The sequence below is a fragment of the Perognathus longimembris genome, chromosome 1 (genome assembly GCF_023159225.1).
Source record: "Perognathus longimembris pacificus isolate PPM17 chromosome 1, ASM2315922v1, whole genome shotgun sequence".
NCBI classification, from domain to species: domain Eukaryota; kingdom Metazoa; phylum Chordata; class Mammalia; order Rodentia; family Heteromyidae; genus Perognathus; species Perognathus longimembris.
In genome coordinates, this window is record NC_063161.1 from 90,423,761 (window position 1) to 90,440,788 (window position 17,028).

General features: G+C 37.8%; 1 protein-coding gene and 1 non-coding gene across 6 annotated transcripts in view; both read right to left on the reverse strand.

Annotated features, from left to right (window-relative positions):
* Positions 1-17,028, reverse strand: part of Cep78 (centrosomal protein 78) — a 60,921-nt gene that overhangs the window by 24,138 nt on the left and 19,755 nt on the right. Inside the window, exons 11-17 of one of the 5 annotated variants that reach the window (XM_048332008.1) lie at positions 16,573-16,704; positions 9,998-10,075; positions 8,372-8,538; positions 7,119-7,290; positions 6,771-6,818; positions 5,601-5,862; positions 2,449-3,065 (exon numbers count right to left, since the gene is read on the reverse strand). In XM_048332008.1, coding sequence (XP_048187965.1) covers positions 3,052-3,065; positions 5,601-5,862; positions 6,771-6,818; positions 7,119-7,290; positions 8,372-8,538; positions 9,998-10,075; positions 16,573-16,704 — 873 coding nt within the window. In that variant the 3' untranslated portion in view covers positions 2,449-3,051. Of the gene's footprint in view, positions 1-2,448; positions 3,066-5,263; positions 5,863-6,770; positions 6,819-7,118; positions 7,291-8,371; positions 8,539-9,997; positions 10,076-16,572; positions 16,705-17,028 lie in introns of those variants that run through there. The other 4 variants (XR_007208760.1, XM_048331972.1, XM_048331993.1 and 1 more) reach the window with 4 other exon arrangements.
* Positions 11,708-11,840, reverse strand: LOC125341560. The gene has a single exon (XR_007209007.1). It is a non-coding gene; the product is annotated as a small nucleolar RNA SNORA42/SNORA80 family (small nucleolar RNA).

The following is a 17,028-nucleotide window of genomic DNA, read 5'->3' on the forward strand; positions in this document are numbered from 1 at the left end:
GGTCTGTATATCTTCTCTTGTACTTCAAACTTTTTATTTTATACTGTTGAGGTTAAGTTTTTATCCTAAATGAAAAATTCCAGACATTAAAAAAAATCTTTGCCAGAAATTACTACAACCACTTTGGAGAACAGTATAGCGGTTCCTCAAAAAGCTCAGCATAGGGGCTGGGAATATGGCTTAGTGGCAAGAGTGCTTGCTTCATATACATGAAGCCTTGCGTTCGATTCCTCAGCACCACATATACAGAAAATGGCCAGAAGTGGTGCTGTGGCTCAAGAGGCAGAGTGCTAGCCTTGAGCAAAAAGAAGCCAGGGACAGTGTCAGGCCCTGAGTCCAAGGCCCAGGACCGGCAAAACAACAACAACAACAACAAAAAAAAGCTCAGCATATGACCCAGCCATACCATTCCTAGGCACATATCCTGAACAACAGGTCTCAGGATATCATAAAGACATCTGCACATCCATGTTTATCACTGCACAATTCACAATAGCAAAAATATGAAAACAATCCAGGTGACCCACTACAGATGGATTCAAGACTCAAAAAAGATGGTACCTGTACACAATGGAATACATAGCGATTAGAAATGATAAAATATTGGTATTCGCAGGGAAATGGTCAGAGCTTGAACAAGTAATGTTGAGCGAGACAAACCTAGAACAGAGAACAAAGGAGCATGGTCTCCTTGATATATGACTGTTGTTGTTTTTTTTTTTTTTTGGGGGGGGGGGTGGAACTGTAGAGACCAGGTCTGCAAAATAACAAACTTCTTTTCAAATAATATTTCCACATGTTTGGGTCAGCGACTTTACATTATGTATCTAAAACCAAACAACTAGTAAACATAAAAAGGTCTAGAATAGACCTATCAGTGGATCACAATAGCTCAACAGCTATGTACACATGATCATATAAGACGAAGATAAGCAAAAACAACTCCAAGAGAAGGAAATAGGAAGATTCTATTGTTGACATTACGTTTAATGTTCTAGGTGAATTTCCTTTGGTGTACCCTACATGGTTACTGTATATGATTTTGGTACACTGAATATTGTATATATGCCTACCTGATCTAGGGAAGGGAAAGAAAAATGAGGGGGTGAGATATTACAAGAAATGTACTCACTACCTTATTATGTAACTGTACACCCTTTGCACACCTTGTCAATAAAATTTAATTAAAAAAATCTTTGCTAGAGTATGCTTAAAATCCTTTTTGTATTTTTTGTTTTTACTGTGGGTTCTATTTATTCTCAAGTTAACATGGTCATACCTACTATTTTGTTGGTTGTAGGACTTGAACTCACAACCTGGGCACTGTCCCTGAGCTCTTTTGGTCAAGGCTAGTGCTCTACCACTTTGAGCCTCAGCTCCACTTCTGGTTTTCTGGTGGTTAATTGGAGATAATAGTTTCATGGACTTTCTTATACAGGCTGGCTTTGCACTGCAATCTTCAGGTCTCAGTCTTCTGAGACCCTAGGATTATAGGCATGAGCCGCTACCATCCAGCTTCACATGTACTTTTGCTAGCATTTGCCTGGTACATTTTTGTCCCCTTCTTTATAACTTATGATCGTGTTTTAGATTTCTCTTTTGTACCTTGTACATATGAATTTTGTGTTTTTACTCAAGCTTAAGGATTCCAAAGTACAACTTAGTCACCTATGATGTAAAAATAATTTGGTTCTTTTTTATTCTTTTCTGCTTATTGGTGGATTTTAAAATTCCATTTTGTTTCTTGGCAGCTACTAAAGTTGCTGAGATATATTTGTTTCTGTGTCAACATGTGGAAGTCTACAACTCATGGCTCTGTTGAACTCAGGCATAGCCAATAAAATGTGAGAAGCGACAGGCTATATCCAGGCAGAAGCTTTAAGTCAGTGTATGTTACATCACTCTTTGCTAGGGCACCACAGCTAATAGAAGCTTCAAATGGCAACATTCTACCAACCTGGCTACCAGACTGAGGGTGATACTGAGGAAGACGTTTTTCAGCCAACCTGCCAAAGGCATATTAGCATGAGTACAAATGAAATTATGTGGAAATTCCAGATTCAGGGTTACTACTGCATCACCTAAGTGACCTATTAATGGCACACCCCTTATTTTTTTTTATCAACACCTAGAATTAAAAAGAACCAGTATTCTTCCATTGACTACATAGGATCCTGAACATGTTTTCGCTTGCTATCCTGCCCTGTCTCCATCCATGTTGAAATCTGTAATTTTAGTTCAAGTTGATTTTCATGTGTACACTAGTATTTTAGACCTATTCAGATTTGTTGAAACCTCTTCTAATTACGAAGGAGACTGGCAGGTTACAAAGCCAGAGAACTTTTTCTGGTATCTTGGTTCATCAGTTTGTTTGAAAGTCTTCTAAGTAATCTAGTTGCTGATAAAAGGTTAAATATCAACATATTTGTTCTCTTATTAATACACCTACCAATATGCCAATTTTTCTGCTCTCCAAGGAGTCTTTCCTTTTATTTTTCTTCAGACTCAATGATTTTTGGCTGTCTGTATTTATAGATGAAGGCCTAAAATTGAACTCTGAAGTACCTCCCCTCAGTCAGAATTCTGGTCCACTTTCAATGAACTTAAATTTGGATTATAGGCACTTATGATGATTATTATAAAAGAGGTCACCACAGCCAGAAAGAGCGCAGGTGGCTTAACTTCAGTCCCTTGACCATCTTAAATTTTATCTCCAATTCCAGGGTCATGCATGTTAGAATTCTCACTTAAGACAGCAGCTTTCTCAGTCAGTGGCAAACTCCATGATTAAATGCTCCAAAGATGACTGGAATGGCTTGGCTTTCTACTCCTGAATTGAGAGGTCCTTCAATAATCCTGTTCTTATCTTCTAAGAAATCCCACATTGCTCAATTTCTAGTTTTTTAATTCTATTACTTTTTTATTTTACTAATTCTCCAGTCATTTCAATGAGATTCTAGAAGAATAAATGAGCTTGTTAAGTTGTCCATGTTCTATCTTAAGTTCCAGTATTTGCTGTAAAATCAGAAGTTTTAAAAATTCAATCATCTCTTATCTTGCTGGTCCTGTAAAAATAAAGTATTACTGTGTTGAGTCTCTAGAGAGTACTCGGTAAATACACACCTGAATTATTGAGTATAGAAATGGGCTGGCAACTAGGAAATTGAAAGGGAATACCAAAATTGAGAGACACAGGGTAAAAAAAGACAAACAACTACAAAAGCAATACTTGAAAAACTGTTTGGTGTAAGTGAACTGAACACCTCATGGGGGAAAAGGGAAAGGGGGAGGAGGGAGGAGGGTATGAGGGACGAGGGAACAAACAGTACAAGAAATGTATCCAATGCCTAACCTATGAAACTGTAACCTCTCTGTACATGAGTTTGATAATAAAAATTTGAAAGAAAAAAGATAATTATTGCAATATTAAAATACACTTTTGATCTATAAAAAAAAGAAATGGGCTGGCAAGGAGTAATTTTCAACCACGAGTAAGGACAGATGGAAGGCAAGATGACAAGTCTCTGTTATTGTGTTAACAACAGAGTCCTGCTTGTATACAAATTGCATAGGTTCTGATAAGCATTCAGTAAAAAACATATAGCAACTTTGCAAGGCAGGCATACACTGTGAACTTCCTAACTCAAATAAAAATACTCAATCCCAATTAATTGAAAAGCTAAAATTACAAAGTAAGTAACAAAAAGTATCTCTCTTGCTCACTTGCTCATCTATGAAAATTTCGGTTTTATGTAGCCCAGGTTGGCCTGGTGCTTGCAATCTAGGCCAGGTTGTCCTCTAACTAATGCCTCAGCTTCCTAGGTCCTGGCATGCAACCACACTGTCTCCTATCTATAATTCCTATTGGAACAGTTTTAAATGATAAAACGTGTAAGATATAAAAAGTCTTTAGTGAAAGACAACTGAGGCTTTAGACTTATATAACCTTATCAAACTTTTCCTACTTTTATCTCTCCACATTTAACCAGTATTCCTCACCTAAGATATATAATCATTTTTATATATTTTTCAATATGATCCTATTTGATGTTAGTTTTCTTACCAACATTTGTTTCCCAGATTCTCTTATCACTAATCTACACCTTTTACGCTGTGAGCCACCTCAAATTCACTGAGAAATCAAGTCTACATAATGATTTGTTCAGTATCTTAAGAGCACCAACATATCTCACGCCTTTTTTTTATTCTGTTGCATACATAAGCCTCTCACGCTGTTAAATGGTTCCTTCACTTCACCCTATAAAATTTAAGCCCCTTATTCTAAAACCAATACTTTAGTTTACTGTTTCTTCCTCTTATCCAAACTCCTTCAAAGAGTGGCTTATGCTGTGTGCACTTTTCCCTCGAGGAAGCCTTTCCCCTTCCATTTCTAAAGTTTCCCTTTCTTGTCAACCAACTCATTCACCTGCCTTAAGGATCCTGGGACCTAACTGCCCAAATCCAATGGATGCCTACATTCTCTTCAGTAGGCCTGTACTCTTCCTTTCTAAAACAACACTACCTTCTTGCCCTCTTCCTAAAACCTTTGGTTCTTACTTATCTTTGACAATCTATACAATTCTGTGATTCTATTCATTTTCATTTTAACTATTACTTATATTCACTGATCAGCTATCCATTTCTTTTTGGTACCTTTTATGTACACATCAAAACATCTAGTAGTCATCTCCTCCTGAAATTATACTTGCTTTAAAATTCAACATGTCCAAAATGAAACTCTCCAAAGCATTTCATACCATAGTCAAGCTCAGTGATACCACCATCAAACCTGAGTCACTTTCTGCCTTCCTCTTCCTTCCTACTCATAACCAATTCTAAGTCTTGCTTGTTTTATTTCCTAAGGTTCCAATTTATTTCCTCCCATTATTTATACTTTATTTTTTACCCTTTCCTTTCCTTTCCTTGTTTTGCTATTGTCTAATTCAAAAGTGACCAAAACGGTGTTTATTCAAATGGTAAAACATTCCATTTATCTAGTCTCAGCCCTTTCCAGACCTCTTCTCCTGCTTTGTTGGTCCTGTTTTCTTCCTTCACAGTGTTAGATCCTTAAGGTGAAAAACGTTGCTTTCCTTCTTGTTGAAAACCATAGCACCCAAAATAGTACTGTACACATCAGGTTCTCTGATGTTCATTGAATGAATGGTGCAAAGTGTCAAGAGGAAAAGTACACTAAGAGTTTTGTTGTAAGTAGAAATGAATCCTTCCATAATGGCTTCACCCTTCCATTTAAAAACACCATATGCTATAATAAAAATGTAGGAAATTTTATTAAAATCTGAAGGCAAAAACATAATTTCAAAAGGTTTAGACCTATGCTAGGTGTGATAGAGAATGGATGCTTTCTTGAAGCTCAAAATCAGATTCAAGAGTATCACTTTCAGAATGTTCTAGTTGACTGGGCTTACTTTTATTTGTTTTGGATGAGACAGTCACTATTCTATTTTCTTTCTTGACAAAAACACATTTTTTCAAAGACTCATTTTGAATTGGTTCATTAACCAAAGAACTACTTTCCCCAATTCCTTTGCTTTTCCAGTTTGCAAACTGTTTCTTAGCAGAGTGCTTTTTGGTAAGTTCACCTGTTTTGGTCATTTTCTCTGAAGACGATTTGCTTTTTCTAGACCACACCTCTTCATCTCTTTGACTTCCAGTTGCAGAAATCACATCTGCTAAAGGAGAACATGTTCTAGCAAGAAATTCTTCAAAAGATTCCTGCTGCTGCTCAGAAGCTGGGGCTACCACATGGTCTCTGGCATTCACTGAGCTTTCCTGAGTGGGAGCTGGAACACTGAAGGAGTCCAGAGGCAAAGGAATTCTAGCATCACTTGTGATTTTCTGAAACTAAAAGGAAAAATAAAATAAAAATTCAGTGACCAAACAAAGCTAACAATGAAAAAGAGCTTATGTAAAGGTATGGCTCACATGGTAGAGCGTTTACCTAACAAGTACAAAAGCCCTGAGTTCAAACCCCAGTACTAGATGAATGGATGGGTAGGTAGAGGGATGGACAGATAGACACAGAGAGTAACAGAGAGACAGAAAGAGAATACAAAGAAGAGCTCAAACTGGGCTTGGTGGTTTATGTGTTTAATCCTAGCTATTCAGGAGGCTTTAAGATCTGAGGACTGTGATTTAAAGCTGACTAGGACAGTGAAGTCTGTGAGACTCTTTATTTCCAATTAACCACCAGAAAACTGGAAGTGGAGCTGTGGCTCAAGATGGTACAGCATACTAGCCTTGAGCAAAAAAGCTCAGAGACAGTGACCAGACCCTGTGTTCAAGCCCCACCAAAGACTAAAAAACAAACAAAAAGAGCTCAAAACTTTAGTTGTTCTATGACCTTATTATTAAGCAGTTAGTTGAGTAATCATTTTTCTCCTAACTAAATACCATCAAGTAATTCAGACTTGATCTACATTTGAAAACTTTTGTGCTTTGAGTAATTGTTGTTCACTTCCCTTTCTCTTAAAAGTCTTTTTCCCTAAGAAAATTGATTTCTTTTCTACCCTCCATGCATATCACAGTATCCAATGTGTGTCTTGACTGAGTTCACTGTCAGTCAGTCACGTCAGTCTGAGACTTGCTGACTAGAGATGGGGCCCCAGGTAAGGCAGAGGAAAAGCAGGAGATTCCTGTGATACACAGGTTCACCTCCTCATTCTTATAACCAGGGCACTGTCTGTAACACATTGTCTATTAGCTACATCTGTGCGACTTATTTTAAAAGTTATCTGTATCAGTACTTGTACCTTCATTAGTGTTCCTTCATTGTAAGCTGACTGCATACAAATAGAAACCTAGATGAAATATGAATAGAATAGACATTTACAAAACTTTAAATCTGGAATATTTTCCTTACTCTTTCATTTTTTTTCCATGAAGGATAATGTTTTTTAAGTACAAATTGCCAAAAGAATTTTGCTATGTAAAGTAACCATAGTACAATGAACTAGGTTCAAACTTGTTCATCTCAAACTTGGAAAGGACCCAACCCAAACAAGGAAACTGTGAGAGATCACTGTTACTTTCTCTCTGGTTCAGTTATTCCCTCTTGGCTAATCACTTTTGAGTCATTAAGTTCTACTGTCCTTACTTACTTGAATATTCTGCATCTGTCCTAAAGCATTCTGCTGCGGATCTGTTTTTTCTTCTTCCAGTGCCTTTTTTTCTTCTTTAGGCTGACCACTCACAGTGGAATTCATCTGTGGACGACCTAGTAAGTGAAAATCGGTCTGATCTATACCAGCCATAGTGGCAAGCTGCCCAAGCCTGCACAAGAAAAGGAAAGGAGGCAAAGGCAAGGGTTATTATAATCACAAAAGTACAGCTGAAATCTCCCTAGACTTATAAATTCAAATACTTGTATAAATGAGTACTAGGATTCTAAAAATCTCAAAAGGTAATATCCTACTCCATAGAATAACCTATAACTTTTAGTTTTCTCATCTTTACCCATGCCTTCTTCTCTGACTACCTTACAACATCTTGTCCATTCAGTATCTACCCCCCCAACAGATTAAATAGCACTCAACTTCATTTCCTTAATGCCATCTGTTTTAAATCCTGTCCCTAGCAGCTTCAGCTTCTACCATGCATCCAGTGCCTCTCACCTCCACCCCCTAACATTTTACCATTCTTCCCATATTTTCTGAGGATGTGTTTGCTCCTTCCTAGTATCAACTCTTTCACCAACCCCACTCTAGCAACTATCTCCAGCTCTCTTATAGTAACATCATTCATGGTTGAGAACCATGCTCTGTATCTGTACCTACATCTTCCCTGCAGATTCATGAGCATTCTAGTGTCTACGGCAATAACTTAAACTTACTAGCAAAATGAATAAAAGGTATGGATTATGTCCAACTAAAATCCCTCTAATTTAGTCTTTACCAAGAATTATACCTACCAATTACTCTATCTACAGATTAGCTTTTAAGAGGGTCTGTCTACCAGGGTATTTCTTTTAAAATCAATTCTCCACTAAAAATATCAAGTATGCAGGGTGCTGGTGGCTCACACCTATAATCTTAGCAACTCAGGAAGCTAAGATCTGAGGATTAGGATTCAAAGCCAGGCCAGGCAGCAAAGTCCTTGAGACTCATCTCCAAGTAATCATCAAAAAGCTGGAAGTGGGGTGTGGCTCAAGTGTTAGAACACCAGTCTACAATGAAAATGCTAAGACAGTGCTCAGTTCCTGAGTTCAAGCTCTAGTATAAGTACAAAAAACAAAAAAACAAGTATATTACTTACAATAACACAGTGAGTATGATTTACAGAGGCCATGATAGTTGCTGCAGCTACTGAGCATTAAAATCATGAAGAGGAATGCCCTACAGAGACGTCAACTAACCCGGCATCTTTAAGGAGATCCAAGAAAGCATGGAACTTCTGAAAAGAACTCTCAATGCTGCCCAAAACTCCTTCATCATCCAGGATCATGCTTGTCAATGAATGTGCCTGAAGGGCTTCAGACAGTGAGAAATTTATATTTCTTAATTGAGCGTTTTCATTTTCTAGCTATAAGAGAGGATTGAAAACATGAGATGTGGTTTTCTCTCATCATCTAAGGAGAACAGTTTTTGAGGGAACTAAAACTTTTACAAATGTAAGTTAATTTATATTTAAGCTAACTTTTCCCTGGAAAGGCATTAACTAGAACTCATAACCAAAACTTGAAGATAACTTGGCAAAACTTTGTACATAACACGTATATAATATTATTGTTAATTACTGTTTCAGTTACTGTTTCACTAACAATCTTTCATAAGATCATGCATCTAACTGGTTAAATTCATAGTGGATCACTCTATATTAGAAAATTAGCTAATGTTCTTCTTATACGAGAAAATAAAATATAGTCATATCTGAGCAAAATTATAATCATGATATAATCTGTTCAGGATATTTAGTAAACTTAACAATGTACATGTTTGAAAGTCCCAAATCATATATATCCAATTAACTAATGATACAACTACCACATCCACCTCTTTTTGGCTTCCTGGTTCTGTTTACTCCCAAAGCTCTGTCTCATCAGCATTCATGTTCTAAAATCACAAGTTAGCCCAACTCTTGTGTTTCTCACAAAGGTCATTTCATTCCTGATGCACTTTTTGCCTTATGCAACCAGGTGCCCCAAAATTCCTGAGTGTCCTTCAATCTAACAAATGTACTTCCAAAGATTTTCCCTTAATCTCAATGTGTAATAAAGTCTATCTACATAGAACTGTCTAGTTTTTATGTGTTCGTCCAGTTGAATACGCAGAGAGTACGTTTTATCTTTTGATTCATTCTTAGCAACTTTTCATTATCTTATTATTCTTTACATTATTCACCTTGCTATTTCAACCAATAAGTATATTTCATAAACAGAAAATAAGCTGTAGACATATAAAGATTAACATGCAATAAACTGTATTTTCTCCCTTTAAAGGTTAGGTGTTTATGCATATATGGCTTAATATGGCTTTTTCTGGGAGGGTGGGGGAAGGGTCTTTAGCTCTTTTGCTCCAGGCTAGTGCTCTACTACCACTTCAGCCAAAGCTCTACTTCCAACTTTTTGGTGATTAATTGGCGATAAGAATCTCACAGATTTTCCTGCCCAAGCTGGCTTTGAATCATGATTCTCAGATCTTAACCTCTTGAGTTGCCAGGATTACAGGTATGAGCTACCAGTACTTGGCATGGCATTGGTTTTATTTTTTATTTTTTTTATTTTTGGCCAGTCCTGGGCCTTGGACTCAGGGCCTGAGCACTGTCCCTGGCTTCCTTTTTGCTCAAGGCTAGCACTCTGCCACTTGAGCCACAGCGCCACTTCTGGCCGTTTTCTGTATATGTGGTGCTGGGGAATCGAACCCAGGGCCTCATGTATACGAGGCAAGCTCTCTCACCACTAGGCCATATCCCCAGCCAATGGCATTGGTTTTAAAAGAGAAGACAAACCACTAACTCAGAATATGAGGAACGACATATTTACCTCACTGACTCGCTTATCAGCCTTAAGTCGTATTACTCTTTCCTCCTTTAACTGCTTTAGGCACTCCTCCAGTTTTCCCTGGTGTTAAGAAAGAGTGAAAGTTATAACTCATCCACACTGGGAGGGATAACTCCCGCCACTCACCTCCCAAACTTTTCAGCTACAGACTTTACCAAGTCTTCACAAATAGAGCCAGACACTGGAGTGACACAGCCCTCTGCCTGGAGTAGTAAACCATGCTAATGAAATTAGTGACCAAAACAAAGCAGATATATTTAAAGCAGATTATACAGCACATTGCAGATTTGTTCAAATCCCTCCTTTTCCAACAATAGACTTATGTCAGCTCACCGTAAAGGCACATACTTATAATGAGTCTAAAATTAAAAAAAAAACAAACAAGGCAATGAAAGGAAAATTAGATTGTTACTTGTGGGTTCCTTGTAATAGGAAAACCTATTAGCATGTTTAGCACACCTGAATTATGTAATTACAAACTAAAATGCAATTTCTAAAAAGCCTTTTTAAAACATTTTATTATATGATAAACATTGTTTTAAATTTTCTAATTTAACTATTAAAAATCTCACAAGGAAAATATAAATATCGACTCTCTTATTTTCTGTATGTGTCCTGGTCCTAGGACTTCAATTCAGGGCCTTACTTTACTTTCCTGTGCATGATGGAGGTTCTACTACTACCTAAGCCACATCTTCAGCCTGGCTTTTTACAACTGGAAATGGAAATTCACAAGCTCTTCTGACCATGCTGATCTTGAGCTGTGATCCTCCAAGTCTCAGCCTCCCAAGTAGCTAGGATTATAGAGCTACCAGTGCCAGACTCTGTCATTTTAAAGATGAGTTGGGCTTTGGATTCAGGAAGGTGGGTGCCAGGCCTCTTCATGGAGATGGTGATCATCCCTTTAACCAAGGCCAAAAGATACTATGCACATGGGAAAACGCTTACCATTTTCAAGGAATAAGACTCCAAAGTTCTCAAAAGTGGGTTACCACTTGTGGTATGTAGAATTCTAAATAGCCCACAGCATCCCCTTTCTTAGTTGCCATAGCTACTCATTTTCACTCATGTAGAATATAATTAAGGCCCACAAACTAACTGACTTTCATGATGAAGCAGCTATTCAAAGGGATGAGACACTTCCAAGTAAAATGGATGACAGTACGGAAAGTCTCTATTGGTGGCTTTGAAGAGGTAAAGTCCAATGTTATGGCAAGAAATGCAAGGAAGGGTGTCTAAATACTGAGAGGGTCACCCAAATGACAGCCAGTGAGGAAAAGGAACTTCAGTCCTAGCTATGGGAACTGAAATATGCCAATACCCTGAACAGGCAGAAGCAGATTCTCTCTCAGAGCCTCCAGATGATCAGTACAGCCTGGAGGACACATAGAAAATAAAAACCCTCCTCAGTTCTTTCTTACTTTTCTTTCAGTGCCTGGACTGGGGCTTGAACTCAGGACCTCAAATTCTTGCTTAGCTTTTTTTGCTCAAGGTTAGTACTTTACCACTTATGCCACAGCTCTACTTCCAGCTTTTTACTGGTTAATTGGAGATAAGAGTTTCTCAGATTTAGCTGTTCAAACTGAAAATCCAAATTGAAAATTCAAACTGAAATCCATACATTTCAGCCTCCTGAGTAGCTTGGACTACAGGTGTGAGACACCAGTACCTGGCCGGTTCTCCATTTTTTTCCTCTGGGAAAACAGCTTTAGTGCCAGTAGTCAACAGGCAGAGGCCAGGCAATGGTTCGGAATCATAGTTTGCTCTGGCATGGGACACTATGAAAGGCCCAGGGGGACAAGCCTGTCATAAATCCTACCCATTCATTCCATTCTTTTTTATTTTTTTTTGCTGGTCATGGAGCTTGAACTATGGGCCTAGGTGCTGTCCCTGAGCTCCTTTTGCTTAAGGCTGGTGCTCTACCACTTTGAGCCATAGCACCGCTTCCAGCTTTTTCTGTGATTAGCTGGAGACAGTTTCAGGGACTTTCTTGCCCGGGCTGGCTTTGAACTATGATCCTCAGATCTCAGCCTCCTGAGTAGCTAGGATTGCAGGCATGAGCCACTGTTGCACCTCTTCTCCATTCTTGAGTGGTTCTAAACATATATACGTATAATAATATGACAGTTTCTCCCCTTAGTGGAAGAAGTTAGAAAACTATGTCAAATTTGCATGAAAAAAGTCTCTTCTTCAGTTTTTCATTTCTTGAGACAGGGTCTCACTATTTAGCCCAGTCTGACTTTGAACTGAAGATCCTCTGGCTCAACCTCCACTAGCCACCACAGGCTAGTGCCCCCATGCCTGGTCTCTTGCCTCAATATTCCCTTAAAAAGTAATTCAGGCTCTTTAAAGAAAATATGGCATCAAAATTTTAGAAAGTAAAATCACTCTAAATACTCCACTACTTCAATAAAGTTATATCAAGTTTTAGTCTAATTTCCCTTGTCATCTGTTCCCTCTCTTCTCTTCTATACTTTTGCAAGGTGACTTTATTTTTGTAACACAGCTCCAATCATCATACGTGTCAAATTTTATGTCCAAAACTTTCTTCCTTTTAATCCTGAATTGATTTTCTCACATGATCAGAGGATTTGCAACCTTGACTTTTAAATGAGATACAAAATATTAAATTGAGATTTTTGGTTCACTTGGTCATTCTTTTATATCTAAACACTCAAATTATTTTCTAACTTTTCAATATCATAAAAAAAATTCACAATGTATCCCAGACAGTTCTTAATCCAAGTGCCTGGGATTTCTGAGTGCTGGGATTATAGGTGTATATCACCAGACCTTGTGAACATTTTTCTGACTCTGAGATATGTTCAAACTGCCTTATAAATCTTTCCTAAGATTTTACACTGCTATTAGCAATGGAGTCCACCACGTGGCTGCATCACCTCTACCATGAACTACTACTGGCTTACTTGTCGTGTAAGGTGCAAGTTATTTCAGGGAAGGGTGCACTTTATCAGGAAGCTTTTATCCCTGGCATCTCCTGTGCCCAGCACACAGTAGACAATTGCTGAACAGCAAAGCCCCTGCTAACACAAGATTTATGTGTGTGTAAGAATGTGGGTTTTTTCCCAACTGAATAGTGCAAGCTTTCTCTCTTTGTTGATGAATCTGCATTTCTCTTCTCAATTAATGACTGAATTTCCCTTTTGAGATCATTTTTTGAAAACTCAGGTTCATTGGGGTCAAAGTCCTGGCACCAACCACTAGCTGTATAACCATGATCAAGAGTTCAGTAACTTTAGGCCTTAATTTCCCCATCTATAAAATGGAGATAAATTCATGCTTCATACAATTCTGTTAGTTAATAAATGAATTCACACACACAGACAGTGTTATATATATACTATGCCTGATTAAAGCAAAAAGAACGCATGAATCCAATTTGAAGGGCTTCTGAGTAAAGTTAATAATCACTTCCCCTCAAAGCAATTAACTCTTTAAGCATGTTTTTAGTTGTGAATCCATCCAATGTTGAAAAGTGCACATCTGCCAGGAATACATCTAACCACTGCCCAAAATTACATGTTATCACCCCAGCATCTCTGACATCTTCCATGTCCAATCCCCATCAAAAGTTCCTTTCCTCCTTCATGGGTTAAACATCATCCTAGGCTTTCCCCCCTCACCCCCCCGAGTTGTGGGGCTTGAACTTAGGGCCTGGGCACTGTTCCTGAGCTCTTTTGCTCAAGGCTAGCACTCTATCACTTTGAGCCACAGGTGCACTTCCAGTTTCTGGTTAACTGGAGATAGGAATCTCACTGACTTTCCTGCCCAGCTGGCTTTGAACGGTTATCCTGGCTCTTGTCTCCTGAGTAGCTAGGATTACAGGCGTGAGCCACTGGTGCCCCACAATCTTAGGCTTTTTGACAACCATTTCCTTTATAGGCATGCAGCCCTAACAATATAGCTTGGTTTCATCTAACTCTAACTTTAGAGGGAATCATGGGGTCTGCTGTCTTTTGATCTTATTTCTTTCACTCAATATTGTTCTTAAAAAAATCATTTATTGTTTATGTGTGTATACATGTAATTGTTACCTGTAGTTCATTCAATTTTAAGGCTTTTTATTTAAAAATTTTACCTTTATTGCTGTGAAAATAATTTGATTATTAATGGACATTTGGGCTTTTTTTCAGATTGGGTTATTAGAAATAATACAGAGACCTTGTTTGCTGTGACAATTTTTCTTGTGTACATACCCTGGGGAAACTTGGATTGCTGGACACTTATATGCTTTCAATTGACAGACAACACCAAACACTTTCCACAGTAGTTGAAATGACTTATATATTCTGTTTAAGCAGAGAGTGAGATTCCTATCACACTCCAGGTCTGATGCCTGCTACTATCAGGTTTTAGATTTTGCTAATCTGATAGCAGTGCCATAATTTTAATTAACTTTTCTCTGACTATTAATGCAGTTGGACATTAGAAAAACATTTTAAAACTGTTATCATAAATATGATGTATAGAGGTTAACAGACGCTTTTCCTTGTTTGTTTGTTTTTTGGGAAGAGGTCTTCCTATGTAGCCCAAACTGGTCTTGAACTTGTGATCCTTCTGCCTTCATTCCTGAGTGCTTTGATTACATGTGTGCACCAGAATACCAGGCCAAGAAATACATTTAATTTTGTTTTTCCCTTGTCGTGTTGTAAGTTTAGCCAACTATCAGGTAGACTCTGATTATTATATATTTTGGAATAAGCTAGTAAAATCTCATTAGAAGCCAAAAACCTTGCACATATGAAGTAGCTGAAGAAGCCAGTTAAAATAGGTTATTCCTAGGGCTGGGAATATGGCCTATGGTAGAGTACTTGCCTTTCATACATGAAACCCTGGGTTCAATTCCTCAGCACCACATACATAGAAAAAAACAGAAGTGGCACTGTAGCTCAAGTGGTAGAGTAGCTCAAGTGGTAGCTAGCCTTGAGCAAAAAAAGCCAGTGCGCAGGACCTGAGTTCAAGGCCCAGGACTGGCAAAAAAAGCTATCCTTTTCTAGAGTGCAAAATCCACATGGCTACTCAAATTTTCCTCAGTTTACTTTTTTCCAAGTTAAATTGTCATTTGAGGATTGTGGATGTGGGTTGGGCACCAACTTCTCTATACAGACTATCAAGTCTAGGAACAAAGCCTGGTGTGCATGGCTAGGTTTGGAGCTGTGTCTACAAATGTATTAGATTCTGTGCCCTGTGCATATGCTAATGATGATTTTTCTCTGTTCCACCCATAGTATCTTTCAATATATGTTGGGATCTCAATTGTTATGCATCTGTACACTTTTTTTTTAAAAAATCATCATTTTAGACGGTTCTCAAAAGGGAGAACCTAGAGGGTTTTCAGCACAACCTGAATCGGAAATTAGCTGTAGTTCCTAACCTTGGTCTTCCCTTGTGGCTCCACACACTTAGAAATGCAACCTTCTGGATGTAGGAAATAAGTGAGCACTAACACCCAGATAATCTCATATTTTTCTATTAAAAAAAAAAAAAAAAAAACAGCTAGGTGCTGGTGGCTCATGCCTGTAATCCTAGCTACTCAGGAGGCTGATAGTTGGGGACTGCAGTTTGAAGCCAACTAAGGCAGGAAAGTCCCTGAGATTCTTATCTCCAATTAATTATTAAAAAGCCAGAAGCAGAGTCCTGGCACAAGTGATAGAGCACAAGCCTTGAGCAGAAAAGTTCAGGGACAGCACCTAGGTCTAGCGCAAAAAATAAACAACCCCCCCAAATAAAAGTAAAATAGCTGAGACAGAGCTCAAATGGGAGCATTCTGCCTACCAAGTGTGAGGCCTGAGGCTTAATCCAGAGTACTGAGAAAAAATAAACACATTATTTTGGTCAGCTCTGTATTAAAGCAGAAATCAAGTCGATATAATCTTTTTAACCTACAAAGAATTTGTTTTTATAAAAAAATCACATATTCTTTTGTGTATACAAATAAAAATAGAATGACACTAGATATCAGATTAATAAAGCAATGTGATATACGTTTAATACATTTTTATCTTATGAAAAGTTTCAGTTATCAAAACATTTCCTCTTACTTTTATTAAAAATAAAAGTTATACTGTCTTCATAATAACAAAATTCAGCTAATCCAATCAGTTTTCTCGCTTGCAAGATACTGAGAACTATACAATGTGTGAATGGGGACAGGAGGGAAAAACTGGAGAAAGGCAAGGGGTGACATTGCCCAAAAAGAAATGTAATCATTACCTGACTCATGTAACTGTAACTTCTCTGTTCATCATCTTTATAATAACAATAAAAAATAAGAGTACTAAATCTACTGATTACATACAATACTCAATTTCTTGAGTATATTTTATGAACACTAAAGTTCTCCTTAAATCTAATATCTTATGGACTCATGTATTTCTCTTACCTGTTCTCATGTAAGGAATCATTTAGTGCCATGAGTTAACACACAGACAAGTAACCCACAAAAGCTGTGTAGAGGCTTTTCACAAATGAACTTCTGCCAAGTGCCAACTACAGTATGAAATAATTTCTGTGTTCTGAAAGTGAAAGCTCTGTACCTGTAATGCCTCCTGTTTTATTGAAATGGTTTTCTCAGGTACTTCACAAACACTTTCTGAAGAGTCATCAATCTCTTCCATCTCTGAGGATGAAGGACTCTCCACTGTCACAGTCACAGGAAAATCTCCTTGCTTAAACAGAGAGGACACATTTTATAACAAACCAAACACTAATTGTCAAAGACATCTCAGCAAAGTGATCTTTCTGAAATTTCAAATCATTATTAGAAATGTCTTTCACTATTCCTTTCACAGCAAAACACTACTAACTTATTCTTGCTGTTACTGTATCAAACTTTGTCATACACGGTTATGATTAACAGCTGGAATTGCCCATAGTATTAAATTTCTTTCATGTAATCAAATGAAGAACCAGGATACATATTTCCCCCAGGCCAATTTGACACTGAAGTTGAGAAATTCCTTTACATCAGATACAAAGAGTCTAGAAGTTAA